This window comes from Gavia stellata, chromosome 1 (assembly GCF_030936135.1).
Source record: "Gavia stellata isolate bGavSte3 chromosome 1, bGavSte3.hap2, whole genome shotgun sequence".
Taxonomy (NCBI): Eukaryota; Metazoa; Chordata; class Aves; order Gaviiformes; family Gaviidae; genus Gavia; species Gavia stellata.
In genome coordinates, this window is record NC_082594.1 from 72,301,288 (window position 1) to 72,327,318 (window position 26,031).

Consider the following 26,031-nt stretch of genomic DNA (forward strand, 5'->3'; position numbering starts at 1 on the left):
AGCAGTTTGAGGCTTGAATTCAAAGCACAGTTCTGTAGTTTACAACAGCCTTTCTTCCCACCCATTAAAGAAAAAAAAAAAAAAAAAAAAAGAGTCCTATACTAAATTCACAGGGGAGAACCTTGGCATACCTTCTGCCATTACAGCTCTATCCAAGAACCAAAGCATAACATATCACTCCCAGAAGGAGCTAGACTATACATCAGAACATCCACTCTTCCATTAGGAAAGCCCGGAAATTCAGATACCTCATATTTTTATTGAAAGGTTTGCTATGAAGTTTCATTTGAATATGAGCAATCAACACAACTATAAAAATTCCAAAGAGGAAACAATTAAAGCAACTTCCATATGGCTTAGGAGCTATTTTTGACCCAAGACACCCTCCACCTTTACAAAGCACCTCTCTAACATACCACATTGAGTTTTTCCCATTCCATTCTAGATAAGTATGTTCTCCATAGACAGATGCACAGTGATCAAGTGGCAGGAGTCAGTAAGAGAGTTCCGGAGGAATATAACAGGGATGCTGGTATAGTAGAAACAGATTTGTAGATATATTTGTTCAGGTAGCAATCTGTATTCATAACAGGCTACGGTGCTGCATTCCCATTCTTTCCCTGCTCACCATAGCTATTATCTCACTCATGGTCTTGTCCCTGTGTACTTATACCCTCTTCTCACAACAACATTCATCCTCACCCTCATTTACCAGCATGCTTCCCAACCATGTATCAATACTCATCAGTATGACCTCTACTGTACTAAGAAGAAACAAGGGAGGGGTAAACTACACAACGGAAGTCAAACCTATGGGCGTGAGAGGAGAAAAGCAGAGTAAAGATGACTTGTACTTTCTATAACTTGTCTCAGTATGTAAGAAGACAAGCAGAAAATCTCCTTCCTGTCACATTAATTCTCAAACCAATATTCACAACACAGACACACCACCTGCATCTTCCCATGTGCCTTCTCTGCACTGCAAGTTATACCCTTCAGCTGCTGCGTCCTTTGGGAGAGGCAGCCAAAAGGGATGTAAGGGATTGTACCTGTAACATAGTTATTGGGGAAGGAAAGAGAGGAAAAGAAGGAGGAAACGAGTAACACTGCATAGCACAGAATTGAAGATGCAGGAGACAAAACTGTCTGGAAGCCTTTGACTCCATGGTGCCATTCTTCTCTCACTCTACTGGGAAGAGAAGGGGGACTGATTGGGGGGTGTTGAAGTCCAACTTCAAGGTACAGATTCAAATATGTGATGCAGCCTCTCCCTTGAGGGAACCTGATATTCACGGGGGTGTCAGCTAGAACCAACACCACCAGGTGATGGGGTACCTCTACAGATAGAGCCAATTGCAAAACATCACTGGCCTTCCAGGTCCCTCCTCACTGCCATCCCCTCAAACTCCCTGCTCTAAAGTATACCCACTCTAACTGTCCTGTCCTACTTCTCAAACACATACCCATTTGAATTCTTCCACATCATCCCTCCCATTGCCATACAACTGTGTAGCCCTGTAACACAGTATTGCCACTGCTAGTAGCAGACCATAAGCTCTGTACTGCATTTGCAAGGCCTTAGGACTAAAGCCTGTCAGGCTTACTTTGGCTGAACTTTCCTTGACCTGCCTGCAACTTTTACTTGATTTAGCTGTGATAGCAATTTCTCTAATTGACCAGGTGCCTATGCCTAATTGATTCTACTTTTGTTTACCCAGGCATGCTGCAACCACAGTTTCACATAGATAGCAGTAGCAAGCAGTTACTCTGTATAGAATGAGATATTCACAACTCTACAACAATGATGGGGTGTAGAGAAATACAGGCCTGGTGTGGCAGCAGAGGCCTTGAGAAATGGAGACACAGGATGCAGCAGAGAGGAGCGCAGGCATCCCATGATAAACAGAGATAACTTGTACAGGATCCTGCACTGGACACCCCACAACTCACCAGCAGTTGGCTAAAAGAAACGCAGACCTGGACAAAACTGTTTTTAGGGGTAACAAACAAGAAAGAAGTAGTATCTAATACATAGTGCCTTTTACAAATTTGGATGTCACACAGAGCTGCAAACCAATGAAGAGCAAAGGCATATAAGCATGTTAGCAAGCATATAAAAATGATCTCAGGTGGATCAGAGAGTGAGGAAGATGAAACCATCAACACGAATGATCATATTGCTTCTCATGAAGGACACCTGATGCTGACAACTCACCATAACAGCTCACCACCACTAGGATGAAACCACTGACCTTAGGACTCAGAGCAGCAGTAAGATGGTCAGTGTAACTACTTTAACTGCATTATTACTCTTTCTTTTTTAGCAACAATTAGATCTGGATTAATAATCATTAGGGTCTTAAGATTTCATTTATTCTAACAATACATTCTTGGCCTCTCTTAAGGTATGCTTCCATTTTTTTTAGACGTAAGTGGGAATTTGCACATGGCACCCAACAGAGGCCCACGCTCAGCAATTTACAGACACACAGGAACACATGCAGAGATACACAAAGAGAACAAGGTATCCAGTAGGCACCAAGACTCTCAAAGCGTCCCCTGCACACCAGCCGTTATCACTGGAAAGGCCCCGAGCAGCAGTGCTTCAGTACCCGAAGGCTTCTGCATGATTCTGCCATCTACCACACCAGGTACAAAGATGAGCACTAGACCTTCTTTCCTTTAGAGCACAAAGATCCAACCCTTCCCCCTCCACTCTCAAATCACGTTTGACTCATCTCCTCGCCAGAGCCACTCCCAAGCTATACCTGTGAAATACAACCTGTGAAACAAGCTGGTAACAGACACTACAAAGCAGCATACATGGCATGGCAGAAGGTTTGAGGAAAAATATACAAGCAAAATACCTCACTAGCAACATACTTACTACCCAGAAAGGACCAGAGAAACTAAAACCGTTTACACTCTAACCTCGTAAAGGGTAGCAACCTCAAATCACTAACATCAACATCTTAATGCAATACACATCTAGGGACTAACAAATGCTTAGAGAAAAAGTGATATTTTGTGAAATAGCCATCATAGGGAGTACTTCCATAAGAGAAACACTTAACTCAAAAAGGATATACAAAATGAGCAGTCTACATAAGGAAAGAAAGTTGTAGTTTCTGGTTCATACACATTTTAAGATGTCAGGTTTTATTTAACTCCTTGTCAGTATTAACAACTAAAACCACTCTCCAAATTTATTGTATTTTTGTATTTATTACTTTAAAGTGACAAGTAACAGTATATTCTCTCCTGCTAGCGTATATATACACACAACATCATTCACTGTTCCATATGGTCAATATAGCTGCCATTATGAGAATCTCTCATACACAAAAAAAGTTCACAGATGGGGCAGTATCCAAGATGATATGTGCACAACTGTAGAAGGGCTCCTCCTATCATCCAACCACTAAAATATCTAACATCTGCATTTATTAAACGTGCATAAATCACTAAGTTATAGCATGATCTACAGCACCATCCCCCATTAAAAAAAAATAAAAATTTCAGGCGCTGCAATTTAACCAAGCAGCTAATTTTAGCTGACAATCGAGATCTGCGCTCACAACCAGCGGCCGTGTGTCACTGTCTGCTCCCGCACAAGCTCCCCGAGAACCCGGGCGAGGCTCAGGGAAGCGCCTTTCAGAGGGAGCGCAAAGACGGCGGCAGCAACGCAGCCGCTACAGCGCCAACGGCCAAGTATCTCCTGCCAACGCCAGCCTCCGGGGCCGCGAGCCTCCCCCTCCACACAGCCGCCCGCGGGACGCTCCGCCGCCGCCCGCGGCCGCCGGCTCCTCGGGCCTCCGGCGCCCGCCGGGTCCGCACGCACAGCCCGTGCCGCTCCGCCGGGCGAGGGGCACGACCGGGCCTTCCGCCCCGACGCCGCCCGGCCGGGCCCAGCGAGCCCCGCCTGCCCATTGCCTCCGACGAGGCCGCGAGCCCCGGCAGGGCCTGACTCAGCGCCGCGGCACCGGCATTCGCCGCTGCTGTCAGCGGCCCAGGGAGGGGGACGAGGAGAGCGGGGCGCCGCCGCCCTACCTGTCCTCGCTCTTGTTCTTCTGCTTCTTGCCCATGGCGGCAGCCCCGGCACTCGTCCCCCGCCTCAGCGCTGCCCGGCCGCCCGCGCGCAGCCCCGTGCATATGGTAAAGCCGCCCCTACCGCCCGCCCCGCCGCGCGCCGCGCACGCGCCCGCCCCGCCCCCGCCGTCCCGGCCTGCCCCGCGCCGGCACGCGACGAGCGGCGGCCGCGGCGCCGGCCGGGCAGCGCCTCCTCGCGCTGGCGCCCCCTGGCGGCCGGAGGGAGGGAAGGCGGCGCTGCTCGTCCCGCGGCGGGGAGGGGAGGACCAGCGCCGGCGGCCCCCTCGCCGGGAAGGCGGCTGCTCTCGGGCGTTGCAGCGACCGGCTTCTTGAAATCGGCTTTGTTTCCATCAGTTTGGTCCTCACGCAGCCCTGGAAAATGACTAAGTGATGCCCCAAATCTGCAGTTTCTCTCCAGTCCTCCCCCGAGGGCTGCGCGGGGGCCCAGAAGTCCTGGCAGGATCGTAGCCCGTTTGGCCGCAAAACCCGACCGAATAGCCAAAATAAAGGAAACACGTTTGGAAAGCTTTTATCTGGAGGCAGACGGGACAGCTGGGTCGACGCGGGGGAACGGAGAGGTTAAAGGGAAAGCTTTCAGGGGGCACAGCGGCAGCACAGCGAGCAGGCGGTAATGCAGGTGCGGGGCAGGCTGGCGAGCGCTGCCCGGTTCGCCTCGTCCTTCTTCCTCCATGCACGCAAGCTGCAGCCCCCCAGCCCTTCGCGGGGCTCTGCTGGTCCTTGACCCCAGCACTGCCCCGCGCCGGAGGCGAAGTGTAAACAACAGCAGTCCACCATCTGAGCTGTCGTGACTGGCCTCCAGCCAAAACGGGGGGGTCAGAGGCTGCAGGGTAGGGTTTACAGTTCAGCGCAGAGGCAATGATCAAACTCAGCTCCCGGGATAGAGGTTCCCCTGCAAGGAGTTTGGCTGCCGGGCAGCAACATTAAAAGTATGGCATTTCCTTCCCTCCTCGCCAGATTTCCTCACTGTACAAAACTTTTCCTCCCTTTCCGCTCCAAGAAGCCTTGCAGCATGAGATCTGAAAGAGTGGTGCACTCTCACAGGAGAGCCTGGATGCTGCTGCTGTGGGGCAGAAGACGGCCTACGCCCACAGAAATATGGCAGGGAATTTAGACAGCAAACACCATCTATTATGGCAGAGGAGCTCTCAGGCGCAACCCCATCTCCTCCTAGCCACGTTTCTCAAGAGCAAAGCAACATGGAGCAGGACAAACAGTGGTCATAGACATCACACTATTTAATATTCTTTGAGAGCTGCACGTTTTCTGTTGTCGCCATCACCCCGTTACAATAATTCCTTTTGCAGACAGAGCAAGCCTCACGGTTCTCTTCATCTTTTCGGCCTCAGGATCACCACCTCCATGTTGCATCACTCCCTCCAACCTTCCCTTCCTACTCCTCTCTGCCTTTATACAGCTACAACTCCTTATCAGCCCCCCCCCGCCCAGGCTCCCAGCGGACTGCAGATAAGGCGAAGTTTATCTTCCCGCCCCACCTTCCTCATCAGCATACTTCAGTAGCGGGGACTTAGATTTCCAGGAAACAAGAAAGCAGAACACTGGTTTTTTTTCAAAACACACTTTAATATCCCATTATTTAAACCCGGGGATCTTCTAGCGCACTTGCAAGACGAGCAAAGAGACCACAAGCCCCGGCTACTCCAACAGAGCCGTCTTCTCAACAAGACTGCCGGAGCGGTCCGGGCGAGCCACGCCGCAGCCCGGCGCCCACCCGCTGCCAGCCCCGCCTGCCCTCGCCGAGGCGCCGCGCGGGCCGCCCTTACCTCACGGCGTCGCTCGAGCGGCCCAGCCCCGCGGCTCCCGGCCGTTACGCCCCCGCCGCGCCCCGATTCCCTGCGGGGGCTCGGCCTTAGCCTCACACGCCCAGCCCCAAGGAGGAGTCTCCCAGAAAGGCGGCGGGCCCTCCCAGCTCCCGCCGGCGGCCGTCACAGCGGCCCGCCGCCGCGCACCCGCCCTCCAGTGGTCGCACGCTGAGGTGAGGGAAGGGACGGGCTCAGGACACGCCCACTCGCGGCCAAGCCCCGCCCAGAGCAGCGCGGCGGCGGAGGCCATCAGCCTCGGGCGGCCCCGCTTCTGCGCGCCCGGGGAGCCGTGCTGCACCCCAGACGCGTCCATTCGGCGGGTCAGGGGAGGGAAAGGTGAAGAAAGCCACTGCGCATGCCGGGAGGCGCGCGGTAGAGGGACGGGACGTGGGTGGGCAGCGCGTCCCAGCTGAGGTAGTCCCCGCGGGGCGGAGCTCCGGCGCGGAAAGGGAGCGGCCGTGGGTGAGCCCCGCCCCTCCCGCGGGGCAGACACATGCTCGCCCTCCTGGCTGCTGCACGCAGGTGCAACTCCCTCACCGGCGCGACGCATGCGCACTGGGCGCCGGCCGCCGCAGGGGCGCGCCCGCCGCCCAGGCCAGTGAGCGCCGCGGGGAGCTCAGCGTGCGCGCGCGCGCACGCGACAGCGACCACGCCCTGGCTCTCGCGAGACGCTGGAGGGGTGCGGCCGGCGGGCGTGGCGGGGAGAGGCGCGGGCGGGCGTGGCGCGGAGCGGAGGGGTGAGTGGCGGTTGTGCGCTGGGGCTTCGTCTGTTTGTGGTGGGGCAGCGCGGCCGGCACCGTGGCCGGGGGAGGGTGAGGCTTTCCCTGGAGACCTCGTCAGGAGCTGGGTGGGTGCGCGGACGGGCGGGCGAGCGACCGTTGTGTGTAACGGCCCCGCGGAGGCGCGCGGCGCCTGCGCCGTGTCCTGCCGTGTGCCGGCCCCCCTCGCCCCGCAGCCGGCGGCGCCCCTCGGCCCCGCTGCGGGCGGTCTCCGGAGGGCGGTGTCGGCCGGGCCCCCAGCGCCCCTCCCTGGCGGAGCGGGCAGGGCGCGGCCCCGTCGGCGGTGCTGAGTCCCCCGGGAGCGGGCCTTGGCGCAGGCCCCCTGCTGCGTAGGAGACGCTTGTTGGCACCCCGGCTTCCGCGGCCTGGGGAGCCGGGAGCCCTCTGGGGACCTCGGGCAGTGGTGGGGACTGGCTGGGGTTGGTTTTCCGTTTTCCTTTCTGTAGGGAAGGAAATAAGGGATAAGACCTCCTTTGCCCCAGCTAAGCAGGGTTCCCTCCCTCTCCTGAGGACCTCGTGGCCTCTGATCTGCGCTAGCAAGGTTCTCATTTCCTCTGGAAATACAAGAAAGGGGGATGGAAAACACTAACGGAGAGGCTTTGTAGTTAGGAGCTTCGGGGAGAGGGTCTCAAGACAAGGTGCTGCAGGTCAGAGCAAGTGTGGCTGTGACCCGTGTGGAGTGTGGCAGCACACTTGCCACAGCTGATGTGGCATTACACTCGGAGTGCTGCCGTGATGGTGGTACTTTGCCCATCGCTACTTAAAATGCTTTCTTGCCTCTGTATGCAAGGTGTTTACGAAGCCAATGGCACTGGTAGTTTGCCTATTTTGAAATACAGCCAAAAGTACTCTGGAACCCAAATTCAGTGCGTCAGATCTGTGGCCTGCAGGTTGAGAATCTGATTAGGGTGACTGTGCACTGTCCCCTTTTCAAAACTGTCATTCGTTACAGTGATAGTTTTTTGTAGTGTAAGTTTATTGGGGAGAACAATCAATTATGTTGCCCCAGCTCTTCATGCACCCCAATCTTAGTATTTTGTGTCTTTTGAAGTGTTTGGGCAGGGAGAACTTTACAGAAAATTGTTTTAGCTGTGTTTTTTCACACAGCAATTAGGTAGTGGTTGTTGGGGGTTTTTAAATCCTTTCCCTGGTTGCCATAGGGTGGTGTTTGCAATCGTAGTTTTCGTGTACTAATTGAAGCAGTGTATTGGCCTAAAGCGTTTGCTATTGAGCACCTTGTTTTTCTTTTAGCTGAGGAGATCAGTGTTAATTCAGATTTAAATATGTTAATATGCATCAGGTACTTAAAGCATTTAAACTGCTGGCAGAAACTTATATTCTGAGCATTGCTTAGACTTTTTCTGAGACATCTTACACCTTCTCCCAGCAGCTTGGAGCTTTCCAATTGCATCTTCTAGTTTCAGAATACTTATTAAAGGTACATGGATCTGGCTTAGGATGAGTGTTCCTTTGGAACTGGTGAATTTTACTTCTTTATATTGACAAGTAATTTCAGGTTCCTGTGCACTTTCAACAGCTGCCTTCAGGATTGAGGGAATAGGACTTGGCTGGTGTCTTTGCTGCCATCCGTGTTTATTGCGAAAGTATTCTCCAAAGCTGGTTGCAATATAGAAAAGAACTATCTACTGTTATCTTCAAGTAGCATAGCATTTTGTTTCTCTACAATGTGAACTGCAAGTAAGAGAGGTCAGGCTTTTAATTAAGTGTTTGTATAAATGTTAATTCCATGTATCACTATTTCCACAGCTCTGAAGAGATCGCTTTCTAGTTAAAGATGGCTGCTGATACCTCTGTTGAAATACTTCAAAAAGTTCTGGAGAATGAAATACTTCAGACTACCAAGGTTGTGGAAGAACATCTGGATGCTGAAATACAGAAGCTGGACCAAATGGATGAAGATGAATTGGAATGCCTTAAACAAAGGAGGCTTGAGGCACTAAAAAAGGCCCAGCAGCAGAAACAAGTAATTCCTGTAGTAATATAGACTCTTGATGTGTACAGTGTAACAGACTTCTTGGAAATCCTAGGGAAATTGTACACGTGAACTAAGTGTTATGGGGTTGTTTGTGTTTGGGGTTTTTTTCTTCTTCCTCACCTTTCAGTACTTAATAATTTTAAATTATCCAGGAAAGCGAGTGTCTGTCCATGTGTGCGTGCTTTGTGGTTTTTAACAGGAGAGAAGAACCTCTGTGATTGTTTACAATAAGGATAGGATAAAGAGTCTTGTATAAACATTTGAGTGTGTCTGTGTTCGCTGAACATTGCTATCTGGAAGCATAAGCCTTTTAGGCAACCTAATCATAAGCCTTTTGGCTTCTTAAGCTTCTGAATTCTGCAGATTGTTAGTTATGGCATGCAAGTGATGCATGCTCCTCTCTTAAGGTATTTTGTAGAAGAATGATACAGGATCTTTCCTTGTTCCTAGGGTGGAATCATTTGTCCCCTTCCTTCTAACCCAATGAAATGTTGTCTTTGTATGACTGCTCATTTCTTCTTGCAGGAAAGAAATTCTGCTTTGGTCCCTAATACCTCACGCTAAATTGTGGTCTTTGTGCTCCCCAAAAAGTCTCTTTGAACATAGTTCTCACCAAAGTTTTGGTAACATATGGTGTGAGACCTGAACTGTAAATAGGGAAGCCATAGGTTTCTTAGCTTACTCCATCTAAGCAACCCTAAACAAAGAAATAGACTGGGTTGTGGGGAAGGTGACTGGGTTGAAAGGAGATGCTCTGGCTGTGGTGGAACCCATGAAAGCTAATGCCATGCTTTGAAACAGGAATGCAGTAAAATGTCATGGCACGGTTGGGATGCTGGAGAACAGGCGGTGTTAGCGCCTTTGATTGTCTGAACACGGAAGTAGAAAAAGTGGGACGCTATTTGCTTGTCTTCAGGAGATCAGTTTATATTTTCATTCTAGTGCTTTACTTTTTCGGAAGTCATAACACTTGGATGTTCTTGGATGTGAACATGTGCTAGTTCTTATGTGAAAACTTGTTCATGTCAGTTGATGTTAAGTCACTGTTCTCATGCATTTTCAAATGCAAATTTGAAGTAGGATACTACTCAGTAAAAGGAGCAAGCTGCCACACTATTCTGGAATAGGATTATGCAGAGGGGAATTAATGCATACCCACTGTTGAAGGATAAGTCAGTTCTTGGTTTGCATCATGATGACTTCTACATGTGCTCATACTTCTATGCATTTTTAATGTGTACAATGTCCAGGAAATTCTTTGTTCTATCCTAATTTAGCTTACATGATATTTTTGGTTTGCTTGGAAACCTTTCACCCCCACACTCTGCTAAGACAAAACTGTAAGATCAAGAACAGTGATTTATCTAAATTCTTTTTCCCCCCCGCTGGAAGCTAAAGTTTTTTGTCAAGTTCTGTCATACTGCCCTGCTTCTAATCATTCAGCTTAGTCTGTACTTGTTTTAATACACTACAATTAACTTTTAGTATTGTAGAAGCTAGGATTTTTTCTTAAGTACATTTGTTGAAAATGTAGAAAATTAGCTTTTTTGAAACTGTTAGCACACTTAATTAGGCAGTTTTTGAAGTTCCCTGTAAATTTTAGCTTGTGAAATTCTGTTTCTCCATACATTTTGTGACTAATGGTATGCATGTGTTTTCTGAGTGGTTTTCTGGAACCCTGGCTCACATTAAAATACCTTCAGTGTATATTTGATAAACATCATCTATTGCAGGTGAGTTGGTAGGCTTTTTTCTCACTGATTTTTTCATAGAGGGAAAAACAAGAACAATCCATTTTAATACATGTAATGACTTGAATGAGTTTTAGACAAGAGCTCTTTGAGTGTACAAAAACATTTTAGAGAGAGTAGCCCAAGCTGTCAATTAGTAATTTTCAAATGCTGAGAATTTTCTGTCGTTGGTGTTCTCTTTGAACTGGTCTAGTCTTACTGAGAGGCTGCACTGCAGAAATTTTTGTAGCTCTGTACAAGATTTGTATTTCCAAATAAGTAAGGTAGTTTTACTGCTCAACCACCTAGCTGTTGTTGAGAAAGAGGCAACCCAAAAGTATTGTCTAGCCTAATGGCATTTGCGTATTTTCAAAACAGAACTAAAGGGGGGAAGTAATTTGTTTCTCCTTCTATTACGGTATGAAATGGGTTTCCACTACAGGCCCCCTCTTTCATTTTTCTTAAAAGCTGTAGAGCTTGTATGACAGGTGCAGGACTAACAAACTCCATACTAATTATTTCCTTTTATGTTTTCCAAAAGGAGTGGCTTTCAAAAGGACATGGAGAATACAGAGAAATCCCAAGTGAGAGAGACTTTTTCCAAGAAGTCAAAGAAAGTAAAAACGTGGTCTGCCATTTCTATAGAGATACAACTTTCAGGTATAGTAAATAAGCTATGCTCAAGAAACCTTTTGTTTATAGATGTCTGCAAAAACAGACGTTCTTTTGTTCTTTCAAATCCCACAAATAAATAGGCATTTTTAGAAGTATTCAAATTCCTTCATCTTCCAAATCTTCCTCCCTTCTCAAGACATTTGATTTTTTTCATTTTTTTTTTTTTCCATTCCAGTGTCTTCTGTAGGTCTGTCTCAACGTCTTCTGTTCAAATGCAGTTGCAAAGTAGTTTGTTGAAGGAGGAGCCAGTTGTCCTATTTTTGGTTGGTTGGCTTCCCCCCCACCCCCTCCCCCAAGGTCTTATGTTCTCTCTAGCTTATAGAATATAAACTGAAACAACCTCAATGTGAGAAATTGAAAGAAGTCAAAGCTGGATTATGCAGTGAGGTATCTGTGTCCTACATTTTCTAAGTTAAACGTTTAAATTTCAGAAATACCTGAAGTAGTTGTGTTTGGCTAGCTTTTACTCAAAGAAGTTGAAGGACTGTCTCTGCAAATAAAGTAGCTTAGAACAGGTTTGGGTTGTTTGGTTCTTGTTTCTTGAACCAACAAAGTCTGTAGCCTCAGACAGGAGAAGGAGCTTTAGAGAAAGTTCTTTGTAAAATGTGTTGTGCTGACAACCAACTTGAAGCTAGTGTGTCAGGTTTACCAGCCACAATATCAAGTTGCTTTCATCCTTGCCCACTCCAGCTTTTTGATCTACTCTGCCTTCCTCTTGAGTTGAAGGACAGACACATCACAGAGTTCGTGCAGCTAAGCCAAACTACTTAAAGAAGACAGTTCAGAAAGTTGAGATTGCAGGTGACAAGTTCACAAATCTCTGCCATCTGACAAGTGTTTTGAGCAGTTCATGTTACTGTCCCTTAGCTGAGAAACAATAATTGTATGTTGCTCCAGTTCCATTGCAACAGAAAAGTGAAGTATTTTTGCCTATAGCACTACTGAAGCAGTCTGTGGAAATCACTTTTTTTTTTTCCTGTACGGTGAGTTACTGCATCTCAGTTGTGGAGTTAGTGACTGGAAAAAAACAAAACGCTGTAACATGTTGAACTCTTCTGAAGATGTGAAGTTTGTTATAGAGAAATTTTTCCAGCTGACAGACAGTGAAGCTAGAGCAGGAAGAATAAAAGTCAGAGGGAAATTTCATCAGTAAATGCAGGCCTCAAGAAATGAGAAAGGCTTTCAAGCGTATGTAGGAGTAATTAGGAAGAAATAAGAGAAATGGATGGTGTAATTCTGCAATAAAGGTGCTCCAGGCTGTTACTCTGTTAGTCATTAAATCCAGCTACCTTTGAAACAGTTTCTGTTGAAGCTAAATTCTTAATTACAAAGGTCATATCTGAGGAATTAGCATGATAGAACTAGCTCTTTACTGTTCTTTTTAGAGAAAGTTTAAAATACATGTTTTTCAGCTTATTGATTCTAACACTTTATATATTTTGGGTTTTTTTCACAGGTGCCAAATAATGGACAAACATTTGACTGTATTGGCAAAAAAGCATGTTGAGACAAAATTCTTGAAATTAAATGCTGAAAAATCTCCTTTCTTGTGCGAGAGACTGCGCATCAAAGTAATTCCCACTCTAGCCCTAGTAAAAGATGGAAAAACACAAGACTATGTCGTGGGCTTTACTGATCTTGGTAACACTGATGACTTCACTACAGAGACCTTAGAATGGAGATTAGGCTGTGCAGGTGTAATTAATTACAGGTAATTAATTGTTTTGTGATTGTTTTATTTTCAGATACAGTGTAAGGAGAACATGCTTGCAGACAGGAGAATCTGTAAAAATTTGTAACTTTGACTGATATGTTTGTTGTATGCTTAAGACACGTGGGAGTTTAATCCAGTTATTTAATCTGTGTACTTCAGCAAGGGAAAGAAGAGAGTAGCTCTTTAGCAAAGTATTGAGACATTATAATGAGCGTTACATTGTCCTTTTTGTACAGTAATAAACAGAATTCTTGCCGTGAGGTGTGGAGTAGCTACACTGCTTTGATATGGCCTCTCAGAGTCATGCATCTAATGTAATCCTTTTTAAATCAGCTATAGAGCTTAGATGTCACGGTTGCAAGATGTCACAGTTGCAATGCAGTAAAGTTTGAGCATTTTTAATCCACTTCAGAGGAAACTCAGCAAGTCATCCTTAAACTGCATCTTAGTCCATATTATGTACATGAATGTTGTTTTTCCAATGAGCAGTACAGAAAGTGAAAATAAGTAGCAGAAGTGCATATAAATTATCTGTGTAGCAGTACAATATAATCATCATAAATGCCACATTTAAAACTACAGGATAGAAGGCAGTAGAAGATAACTGTCACCACAACAGCCTAACTTTACAGGAGAATCATTTACCAGAACTTTCTGCTTTGCTTTCCACTGTGGCTCAAACATCATCTTTATCTTTTTAGGTTAATTTTGCTCTTTTGTTTTGAGTATCTTTGGCTTTCTTTTAATTTTAAACTTCATTATCTGAATTTATTTCAATGTCTAATTTCCACATTTTGGCAAGAAGTATTGTTGTATCTTAAAGGCAAATAAACTACTGTTCAATTTAGCTTAGTAGCTGTTGAACTTAAGATAAAATGACTGAAATGGAAATTTGTAGTTCAGAACAAGTGGCAATACCCACTTCCCAGTTCAGTAACAAGCAAATACACAGAGGAGTGAAAGGCAGCTTGGTTATATAATCTAGACAGCAACAGCCTTTTATGGAAGGAATCTTTCAATGGAGTTGTACCAAGCTGCATTGAATTTCCTAAATTTTAGTACATTGGCTTACGGCACAATTTTACTTCCTACTTGACTCTACTAGTGTTCTAGTAGATTACTGTGTATTCTACTCTTAGCTCCTTGTGGAGTGGGGGAGTTGTTTCATTCTTTGTTCATTTTGCCAGATCCTGAGTTTGGTACCCTGGCTTTGCAAAGTGAGCCACGATATCTGCACAGCCTGGGAGATCCATTCCAGGAGACATCCATTTATGTACAACTGTTGCATTTCCACACTGCTCTGAATGTTATGTCCTGCTCTCTGGAGTTCTTGAAAAGGAGATAGTCCTCCTCAGAGCCTAGAAACAGTTCTTTTCCTTCAACCTGTGGGATAGCAGATAGTGAAAGGCTATACTGTATTTAGGGGAAGGAACTATTCAGGTCACATTGTTTGACCAAAATCAGGATTCAAGTGGTGTATTGACTTACTACTGACGTGTAATTAACTAGCAATCAGTGAACTGTACATTTAGGGTCAATATCTGCAAAATGTTATTTACAAAATGTTAATACCTACAAATTTCTAAACACCCTTCTATAGCTAATTCCAGAAGGTTCTAATTGCTTGCTCACTCACTGACACTTAGATGAAACCCCTGACAGGTCATGTGAGTGAAAGCATGCACACCCTTTTCTGAGCAAGGGGAGGGGATTCCCCTCCTTGCGCATTCCCGCTGTAGGACATGTGGATGCTCCAGCTTTATGTGAGCCCCTACTGTTCCCAACAACCCATGGACCCACACGCTGGTAAGGAAGCCCTCACACGGTCATATATGCACACTGAGGCGTGAGTCTTTCCATTCTCCCCTAAATGGAGTGCAGTTGTCTGATGGGGAAGCTGCTCTGTCTGGCCTAGGCAGAGATAATACAAGGTGACTTCTGGCAATACAAAACCCAGTTTTGACTTCATCTGTTTCTATTCAAGGTCCCTGTTACAAAGTTTTAGCTTCTTTGGTACTTCTGGCTCCCCATTTGTTTTGAAAAGTCTCTCTGTGATTCCCTGGTTACTGTTTAATCTGACAGATGGTTGTCTTTAGCATGATCAGTTTGCAGCAAAAGCCCTTTCAGATAGTATTTCTCTAGAGCTCCACTTACAGGTGCTGTTTACACTCACACTCCTGTCTTAACTACAGTTATCCAGGCCATTTTGTCCAGGAGGTACTATGCTAGCAACACAGCAATGCAGGAGGTGCTATGCTAGCAACCCAGCAATGCTACTTAGGGTGGCTTTAGGGATTAGGGGTTGTGTTCTCTTACTATGTTTTCCTGGAGAAACAGGTAATTAGAGATGCTACTTACTGTCTGCATGAATACGGCTTTAATCAACATGTCTTACTCTTTTCCTTTAGTGGAAACTTGATGGACCCACCTTTTCAAAGTCAAAAGAAATTTGGAACAAGCTTTACGAAGTTGGATAAGAAGACCATCAGAGGAAAGAAATATGATTCAGATTCTGATGAAGACTAGAAGAACAGCTAATTGTATTTGTAAATCATCTTTTGTTTATGCTTGGTACATTTATAAGAATGGTTTTTATAAAGCTTACTGCTTTTCATTACATCTGCACATAATGCTCATTTTTCTATACAGTTTTATACAACTGAGTCATAGCAGAAAAAAGCTTAAATATTTTTTTTTTCCTCTTTTGGAAGTCATTTGTAATTAAAAAATCTGAGTTCTTCTAACTAAATAACGTGGCAAATGATGAACTTTGTCTTAAGTATAAGTTTATGAAATGTTTTGAAGTAACTGTTAGAAACAACCATACTAAGACAGACCAAAGGTCCCTCTGGCCCAGCATCCAGTCTCAGTGGCCGAAAGCAGATGCACAAGGAAGAGTAAAAACAGCGTGAGCAGACAGCAATGCTTCCCCAGAATATACTTTAAGCAATCTGTGGCTTGGGGAACTCTGTATCTGAGAGCATTTGCTGGTTAAAATCATGGAAGAAAAATCTCTTTAAATCCTCATAGTACCCTAGCATCCACATCATATGGCAAGGGGTCCACAGTTTAACTGTGTTGTGTGAAGAACTACTTCCTATTTTTTCCTTGAATCTGACAGTTCCAGTTTTTTTTCTGATTTTCTTTATTAAAGGAGATGATAGATACTTTTTTAAAAGATTTTTCCTGATCAGTTCCTCTTCCAGTTGTCTTTTCAAATTTATTATTACTTATATTATCAGTAAAGCACCACAAAACTATTAGTAAAGGAATTGTGCGTTTTAACAAATGATTGCTTATTTTATGGTGCCATATCATGACATTGAATAACTTAACTACATTGCACTGTAAGTTGTAAAAACAGTCGTAACTTCTGTGAATTCTGAAATAGATGGTCAAGAGAAATGCCCTTTTACCATCTATGTACGCTGCATGTTAAAGCAGATACAGCGGGTAATAGCACATAGCAGCAAGCATATTGAAAACAGCCTTGTTCACAGGTTTGTATAATTCTGTGGTTTTGAATGTGTGGATTTTATAGCAGATGCTTTGTACAAGAGAGTAGAATAGAGAAAAGTATTTGGGAGAGACCTTGATCTGTTAAGTTTAGATATAGTGCCGCATACTGTGTACTTTTCTTCAGTAATGGACAGAATTTTCAAGGGAGATCTTCCTTGGAACACAATGTAAAATTTCTGTCTGGCTAGGTGAAGAGTTGATGAGTTTTCTTTTCATTTAAAAAAAAAAATAGTTTGCTGTGTGCTGAAGGACCCTTTTGAGGTGGTACTTGGAATCCGGTTGGTCCAAAAAGCAGTGAACTGGGTCTAGTCATGCTGCCTTGTAGCAGAGAACACTTGTGATTGGGCCAGCCCAGCAATATATCTCTGTAAGTAAGTTTAAAAATACTATATTTTATTTCTGTTCATGTACATTGAAATAAAATTATTTTAATTCTAATGTTGACTTTTGCATCCTTTCAAATAAGGTGGTCTAGGTGCTGTGGGTTATTTTTGTCTTTTAATAAGGTCCATCAGAAAGTTGCATGTGCTCTTTCTAGATTTCTGGCAAACTACATACAGTTCTGTCTAACATTATGACATTACTTTGAAATGGCTTAAGATGTACACAGCTGCCCGTTAAACTACTAGAAGCATAAAGTAGACTTGCTTTGAGTTGATCTTTTTAATGCACAAACTCTCCCAATCCACTAGAAAGTGCTAGTTTGGGTTTTTTTGGTTTTTTGTTGTTTTGTTTTTCATCCAGTTGCATGAAATTTAATTTAGGAAACCAATGTTCCAACAGTGTTTTTAAGAGTGCCTTAGCAGGACTCGTCTCTGAGTCCTAATTATGTTGAATAGGCTGTGGAAATACAAAATCATGTCTAACGTAGTTGCATGCTGTGTGGAAACACATGTGGGCTTGTCAGGATTCCAGCATGGTGCATTGTTAGAGGTTATTCAGTTCCGTGTGTGAATAGCCCCATTACAAACTCAATGGATATCCTAGCCAGAGTCTGTGGTTTCATGTCACTTCAAGCTGCTGATTTTTTCCGAGGTTAATCTTCAGTTGGACCTCTTCCTTCATCTGACTTGTCATATGGCCACACGCACTCCAGTGCTGATACAAGGAGTTTGTAGGAATGTGTGGTTTAGGTAAAAGGGGAAGTTGAGACTGTTTGTACTAACAAGTTTAAATCTATTTTGAAGTAGCAGTCTCATAGATCTGTCTGCTTCAAGTCTTTACTTTCATGTCTGCTTTCTGCATTTTCTGTCTTGAATGAAGATTAAAACGTGTCATTGAACAGTCCTCTTGGTAAGATCTCCATTCTTGATCTGCATATTACTTTGAGATGAACAATCAAAACCCAAGAATTTTGTTTTGGCTGAAACTTAAAAGTTCTTTAAGAACTGGAAAGTTCTTCTAGTTTGAGTAGTGAGGAACAAATTATTATTCTATGGTAGAGCTCCGTGACTTTGCAGTGCAGATTAAATAATGAAGTGTCCATGATAATAAGACCTGGGCCAGCAAGCTAGAAGTGTAAACAATATAGAGAACACCAACTCAAACAAATGTCAGCTGTACGGACTTGAAAAGCACAAAGCTTCACTTTGTCAACAGTGATCTAGTGGCAATATGGCTGATAGATGAGAAGATTATGATGATGATACGCAATATCTAGAAAGGATGTAGGTTGCATGTGATTAATTGCTTATAGCAGACAGATTGTAGATGTAAGGACATGACTAAATAAGGTTCCTGAGCCTAGACTAATCACAAAATGGTACCTGGTCTGGCATGTGTTAGCCATGAAAGGGTATTATACAATAAAGGGATGAGAAATGTTCACACATAGCTTTTGAAGTTATGGGGCTTATGCATGAACTCAGCATGTAACTTTAGTAATGATTACTGCTTAAGTCTGTGCTTGATGCTTGCATGAAGTAATCATTAAAAAAATGCATGGAGACAATAATAACCAAACAAGGACTGTGTTGTTCAGCTCTTAATGCTAGATTTTTTTGACTTGACTGGGCACTCTTTGATTGCTGATTGATCCCACGTTACGCTTGTCATGGTCTGCTCAAGAAATCTACCTAGAAGTTAAGCGCTGAGTTGAGCTTTGGCATTTGGGAAGTGTGAAGAAGTCTAATCCCTGAAAGAGATGGCTTGAGATACAAACTCCGGAGAGGGCAACAACTGAGCAGCTGCTCTCAGACCCCATTAGTAGGTTGGGCTGCCCGCAAGTGTCATAGGGGTCATTGAGGGAGGCCAACTCGAAAGATGCATTGATGCCTTCCAGTCCTCGGTTCCAAGTAATCCACATTGTGATACTTTCTGTCTAGAAATTCTAAAAGGAATACGTTTCTACAGAAATTTCTATAGAAAATTTGGGCTTTGAACAGTATGGTTTCTAAAACAAGCCCTTTGCCTTCCATGTAAGAGTAAAGCCAGTGTCCTCAACCCAGTGTGAGGGATGCTGTCATTTTGTCTCTCACGTACACACACACACAAACACGCACAAGCTGATGCAGAAATAGTATGGCTTTTGTACTCATTGCATATTCAATAGCTGTGTATTACACTTTTTTAAAGGAAAATTCTATCAGTAGTGGGTTGATCTGTCTGCCTCTTTAGAACAGCTGTATGCGACAGTTTGAGAGTGAGGGTTACACTCCAGAGTTTAAGGAAAACCTCTCTAGGCATTGGAAGCGGAGGGTGCTTCATGTTACAGCAGAGCATTTTAGAACTGTTCTGAGAGGGATGGTGCCCCTCAGCCCCCTTTAAAGGATAGATACATTCCACCATGTTTGAGCAAATTACTGCTCTGAAGGTCTACTCTGATCTTTTGTTCTTGGATCATGCTTTGGAGCCTTCAGTGTTAAGCCTGTCAAATATGATTGTGGTGATCCAAGACATTCCAGTCTCCCAGATGCTCCTTGTTATCTGTCCGCCTGGAGAGCATCATTCTGTATCGTATGCTGCAAAAGGGAACATGTGCCCATACCTTCTTCATCAATTTAAGCTAACACATAAAACTGGCTATAGTAGAACATAAGAGACCAGAGCACCACACAGAAAAATCTTGTTCAAATTTGGTGGATTAATTTTAAGTGCATGTGCACTGAGCAATATTTGGTGCTTGTTGATGGAAAGGGACTAGTTAAGAAAACTTGCTTTTAGAGATCCCATGAGGTGCATATTCTAAGGCTACATTTTTTGGATTAGCTATTACAGTCATGGCTTGAGCTGCCTAAAATAAACCACCGCTGATCCAGGAGCCATGTAGCTGTGTCAGTTCGGTGTTCAATCTGTGTTAATATACTTTGCCTTTTTGAATACAACCTGTTCAGACATCGTCTGCCTGGTGGTATGATTTCAACATGTGACTCTTATAAAAAAAGGTTTAAAAATTAACTTATCTGCTTCACAAACCATGCAATCTTCAGTAACCATTGGCTTTTCCCAAGATGACGTTGTATGAAAAGCAGGTGACTGTAATACACAAAACCAAATTAATTCCTTTCCTGATCTTCTTCCTCCTTGCTAATTACTTCTTTTGTTAGTGTGCTGCCCTAGAAAAAAGTCTGAAACTGTTTCCTGTTTGTTTCTAAAATGTTGACAGGCCTCAATGCTTTGTATCATGAATGCCAGGCACACATAAATGCTCCTAATAGTTATCATGATTAATGTGTAAAGTTAATAATTAATTATTAATGGGTGTTAGTTGGACATCCCTTTGAGTCAGGAGTGTACTACCCTCATTTTGTATGTGGGAGACTAAAACAAGACTAGCTCTGCTGAAGGACCTAGGAACATCAAGAATTAGGTGCTCCAGGATCTAATTTCAGTCTCTTCCTGGAATCCAGATTTTGGGATTAGGTGCATCTGTTTCCTCTCCAGTGGGTGGTGCCCTGGGGCAGGATCCAAGGCATCCAGAAGGCTGCTGAGCACTGCCAAAGTGAGCGACTACAAAATGTTTTACCGAAGTGCGGCATTCCTCTCCACCCTCCCTTCTGAAGCTTTTTACAGCACAGCATCAGGCTTGTGGGACCGGAAAGAGGGAGCAAGAGAAAATGTGACTTTGTAGCTTATGGATTTGAGAGGAGATGGGGTTCTTCTCCCTGTTCCCAGTGCTTTGTGTATTTTCCACACTTACTACAAAATATGACATTGATTTTTTTTTCCCCCCTCTCCCTGTTCAATATGGAACACCAAGGCAATCTCAGGAACATGAAGCTGATGCAACTGTGTCCCTACAGGGGCTGTAGGGCTATTTTCTTGTCTTCCCACCAACTTCCCCTGTGACTCTGGTGTTCTCTGCTGTGCAGTAACACGGCCTCAACAGGCTGAAGAATGAACACATGTATCTAGTCTCGGTGAGGGGCATAAGTGGTTTACAGAAAAGGGAGGTTAGTGTAGGTTTTTGCCTTCGTGAGGTTATCTCCTAAGGTTGGTCTTGCTTCTGCCATGGCTGGTTTAAACAAAGTGGGCATCGCAGCCACTTTTTGTGAGTAAATGTGTGAGTGTGCGCTGTAAACTCCCACTCATCCAGAGATTTTTGACATTGGGATGCAGAGTCCAGAGCCCAGACTTAGGGACGTAAGGACCAAGCTCTTCCAGCTGGGCCACTTTAGACTCAAACAGGAGTGTAAGTACATCTCAGCCAAATACTTGGAACGTAGTTTTGGAGCGTGACAGTGTTTTGATTTGTGCTCTATGAGCATAAACCCTCTCCTGGCTCGAACTTCAAATGACTTGCTTTAGGTGATAGATCTGCCTTTAAGCTGGGATGTGAACTGAGGTCTCATAAGATCCAGTCCAGTGACCTCTTTGCCAGAACACCTTTCCTACAGTAAAACTCAAAGTCTCGTTGTAGAGAACAGAAGGAAAATACTTTTTTCCTCCCTCATAAACACTTCTGCTCTTAGTTATTTTACATGATGGTTACAGAGATGCTTTGTGCAGAGTGGGATGTCGTTTCAATGCCCACCTGCGTTCTTCAGAAAGGCAAGATAAAGGAAGAGATTGCAGCCCTCAGCACCTGTTCACTTCTGAACACAGTGAAAACTAAAAGCCTCATGTCTTACAAGTTTGAAGCCCTTTGCTATCATTACTTACAGGTATACTAGATGTAGAAAAGAAAATCTATGGAAATGTAATTATTAAACTGTCTGTATCCCTTTAAAAGTTAGGAAAGACAGCTCCAGAGGGTTTGCTTGAGATGATGCTACAGATGCATCTTTAACTGGCCAGTTAGTGGTAGGCATCCAATATGCGTCAGCTGTTGTGGGCAGCTTCCCTATAAAGCAGTTATAAAGTCTGTGAATACCTGGTGTTACCTATAATTACATCCCAGACAAAAGGAACAACCTGAGAAATGCATCTGCCTGCCGATGTTATGAAACCAGAGTTGAAGCTCACAACAGAGACAGTAATTAGTATGGGTATTATTACAGGTAGTTTTAGATAGTATTCTCACCACCCAGTGAAACGTGATGCTATAACCTGCAACCTGAAGGAGAATAGCATGTGCAATACATAATGCTTTTCAAAATGATGCTCCATTTTGATCACATTTCCATTAAGTGGTTTGAAAAAACCCTCACCCTGGTAGAGCACTTGGCATGAGGGAAAAAAAAAAAAAGTTAAAATCTGTGAGTAGGAAAGAAGTGGTGGTATTGAACCTTGGTGTGCTTTAGATCTCAGGTGTGCTCCTTTCTAGCTTATGTAAAACAAGTGGAAAATGCTATTCTGTCCGGTAGCATTTTTTGCCCACTCTGTACTCCCTTAGCTCAGGTCAGCAAAAGACCATGAGGAAACCGTGTCTGTGGTCACTGACTGCAGCTTATTGCCAGGATGCCCCTGTGAATACCAGGAAGCTTTCCTGCTTCTTAAGTTTAAGAAGATGCATATACCATTTGATAAGTGAACTCCTCCTCTTTCCTTGACTTTCCATCCCCTCCCTCCCAATCACATGCTGTGCTGACCAAAATCCAACACAAGGGGAGGACATACTGGCATCCTTTATGTTTAAAAATTACACAACAGCAAAAGGAGTTTAAAATTATAAGGTGGTTGGGTATTTTTAATTATAACATTTGTGCCCTTTTTCTTTAATATTAATTTAATAATAACATTGTATTTCCACCGCTTTCATATATTTTCCCTACTATGAAGCATGAGGGCTAGCAACTTGCTGTCCTTCTAAATAGGTGTCGCAATATCATATGAATCAAAAAACCTGTGCTTCTAAACAAAATACCAAGAATAATAAAGAAAAATATGAAAAGAGGTATGGTAGTATTATGAGAGAAGGTAACACTTTTCAGGGACATCAGCCCAGAGCATTCCTGGATATTTCTTTATGAAGTCCAGCCTTTTAGAAAGAGCTGCTTTAGTCATATACACAAAGATGCCTTCTAACTCATCCCCTCTTCAGCCTATCAAAAGTAGCACCATATCACAGCTGTGTACATCCCTTCTGTTGGGTTATGAGCTGTCAGAGGTAGACCTTATCTGACTCTTGACATAATTTTCCAAATTAAATCCAGCATAAAAACGAAAAATTGTGCTGTACTAGGGACAGATGCAGCCCATTCCCATGTAGTGGTTCACCTGAATTTGATGCTCTGGGTTTATAGCCCCACAAAGACCTTTGAGCAGAAGATCGTGTTTTTCTAACATTGTGCAGGTCCCTTTATGGGACAGCGCCTTGGACAAGTGCGCTAGCTTGGAGCCCTGCCCTGTTCAATGTATCTGAGCATAACCTTGTTTCCATAGAGGCTGCCTGCTTTCGGCATTCACTCTAAAAGGCAGTCAGCAAATTTTGTGAGGATAAAGAGGTTTTTAGCAAGAAGAAGTCCCATTCATAATGCTGCTGAAAAAATATCTTCTTATTTGGCTTTATACTGGAAATTGTGTGAATATAAGGAATCTGCCCCAGGGACCTAAGAGCATACAGCAGCACAGATAAAAATAATTGTACTTAAAACATAACATCCACCATTCAATGAGTAAATAAAGAGCAATGCAATGCAGAGTACGCATTAAGAATTCATGTGACAGTACTGTGAAATGTAGAAAATCTATGATTACATGGGTAGTAAATGAGAGAGAAAATACATGGCAAAGACAAACAGTATTTAAATTCAAAACTGTACCTTCAGGACCGTCAGCAAGTGCCCAACGCATTAGGAAAGAAATCTTACCTAAGGTCAGAGGCTACTTTTAAAAAAGGTCCCGAGTCATCAGCATGAACACAGAGTGACAGAGGAACACTAGTTTATTACCACTAACATGATACTGTTTTTATAAAAGGTAATTGGATGTTAATACTAAATTATTTTCATCTATTTGAGAGAACACATCTCTTTCTAATATAGATTATCTTGTTCTATAGAAGGCAAACGAATACATCTACTAGGCTTGTTGCCATCAAGCTGTGCACTCTGACCTTTTCCCAACTCATTTCTTCTGGCTTTCCTCCCCTCCAGCATTTATTCAGTCACTGTTTCCTTTTGAAAGGATTAAAGCCACACTGTACATGCGATGTTTCTATTTTCTACTTGTTATTTCCAAAGACACCACATGGATTCTTACCTTACATTATGCCAAACATTACCTTTTACTATTTAAAGTGTTAAACCCCAGTAAAATAATTAAGTGGTAGTCTAGTCTGAGATACCGCAATAAGATACCATGTTTGTACATGAAGAATGAATGCCTAGCCTTGTTGTAATCTGTGGAAAGATATCTATTATTTCCATGTTTCACCCAAATAAATGAGTTTTATACTTAAGACCCACCTTAATTCATATCCCAACCCTTCCGTAACAATAGGGCTAGGTTCTGCAGTGACGTTTCCCTCCTTCATACTAACTCAGGATCTATTAGTGTTTATTGATTTTTAAGGTGACAAGGCCCACTTGATCATCTCCTGTGCTTTACTGACTAATAACCATTGCTTGGTTTTGAACCCAGTAATTAGTATCTGGCCAAAACTGTGTTTCCTACCCGCCACATCTCAAACCCAAAAGAGAGCAATGGGAATAGATGAATTTGTGATGTATTAAATAACAAAGAGAAAGCTCCTGGAAGAAAATCTTGCTTTCCTAGCCTCCACGCATGCTGGGCAGAGTCTTGGGAAGAGAAAAATGTGGGTAAGGGGACAGGATTGAAATGCACTGGCGCCCCAGACCGCCTTTCCATCTCCAAGCGACTCAGATGTTTTACATACGTGAAAAGTGTCTTTGGCCACAAGGTGCAAGTCTTTCAGACTCCATGTGCCCCACTGGCTTCAGCTGCTGAGGGACCAGTTCCCTTCCTCCTCATTTCAGCTGCAGCATCATGCCTCCCCAAATCTGAAGATCAGACCATGCCTCTGCTCTCAAAGTATTCAAGTCACCCTCCTGAATTAGGCTTGCTGCAAGCAATGAAGCAGTGAGATGCTTTTCTTTAATTGTCCTTTTTGGAATTCATATGGAAGTATGATACTCAATTAAAAGCTTGCCAATCTGAAATCATAGAGGAAACGAGACAAAAAGCCTTCCACAAATGTGTCCAGACTGATCTGAGATGTAAAGCAAGGAGAGCACTAGACAGGGATCTGATTTTTGCCTGGCCTCTGCCACTGATTCACTGCAATGCTTTCTGCAAGTCATTTAGGGTGCATCTATGTGCTTATTGATGGAGGAAAACCAGTATTTATTTCCTTTCACAGAGTTTTCCCGAGTCTTACTAACTACCACTTGTGCAAATCTTCGGATTAAAGGAATCATAGAGTTCTAAGCTCTTAATATATATTACTTATTGTACTTTAAAACAAATGTCATCACACTAGGTAGGAATTAACATTCCAAAGCCCATAGGGTGGGTACCTTTTCATACACATATATATAAAAGTCATCAAGTGACCTGCCTCAGAGGAAGGCCAGTTGAAGACAGGTGAGTCTGAATTCACTCATTGAATATTTATTTAGAGCCAGAAGCCTTGATTTTGCTTTGATTTAGCATTTTGACAATATTGTGATTGTTACGCTCTTTCTATTTAAGGCCTGTGGTGATTTTTGTGTGGGAGGGAAAAAAAAGGCTGATAACTTAAAACTTTATAATATAGCAATTTTCTGCATGTGGAAAAAGCTACAGCCTGTAGCCTTTGATGGGGCCCCATGTGGATTTGCCATTGAATGAACAGGTATTGGGTCAAGCTATATTGATCCAGGCTTGCAAATACTCACTCATAGAGCTCAAACTGAGCTACTGCATGTACCCAGCTCCAGCTGGGGGTGTTTGCTGGCCTGAATAAGCTCGCTCAAGACAAGGGAGTCTTTCCAATGACACCGATGGACTATTTGTGTTTGTGCATCCATGCAGTTTGGTTTGCAGTAGAAATACAGACTAGAGAAAAGGTCACATATTATTAAAATCAATAAGGCATTTTCAAGTGTTAACAGGGTTGCGTGACGATTGCCTGCAAGACTCGTGGTGTGTTTTGTATTTGAAGCCCTCTTGGGGAAAAAGAAACATTTTTAAGCTGAAAAAATGCTCAGTTTAAATGCACTCACCAGCAAGGCAAGTACAGTCAATGCTTCTTCCAGTTGATAGCTACTATCTGATGACATTTTGGGATTTTATTTATAAGCACAACAGATGCATTTATTACTAAAGTGATTATCTGCCATTATCACACATAGGAATTAATGCAGAA

At 43.7% G+C, this 26,031-nt stretch overlaps 2 protein-coding genes across 2 annotated transcripts in view; one reads left to right on the forward strand and one right to left on the reverse strand.

Annotated features, from left to right (window-relative positions):
* Positions 1 to 4,117, reverse strand: part of EIF5B (eukaryotic translation initiation factor 5B) — a 37,692-nt gene extending 33,575 nt beyond the window's left edge. The window contains exon 1 of the mRNA XM_059826564.1: positions 4,051 to 4,117. Coding sequence (XP_059682547.1) covers positions 4,051 to 4,085 — 35 coding nt within the window. The 5' untranslated portion in view covers positions 4,086 to 4,117. The remainder of the gene's footprint in view (positions 1 to 4,050) is intronic.
* A 2,085-nt stretch (positions 4,118 to 6,202) lies between these two features.
* TXNDC9 (thioredoxin domain containing 9) lies at positions 6,203 to 16,781 on the forward strand. The gene is made up of 5 exons (XM_059819943.1): positions 6,203 to 6,266; positions 8,477 to 8,693; positions 10,977 to 11,095; positions 12,567 to 12,821; positions 15,233 to 16,781. Exons 2-5 carry the CDS (start codon positions 8,505 to 8,507, stop codon positions 15,348 to 15,350), a joined length of 681 nt encoding a protein of 226 aa, XP_059675926.1. The 5' UTR covers positions 6,203 to 6,266; positions 8,477 to 8,504; the 3' UTR covers positions 15,351 to 16,781.
* Positions 16,782 to 26,031: the final 9,250 nt, after the last annotated feature.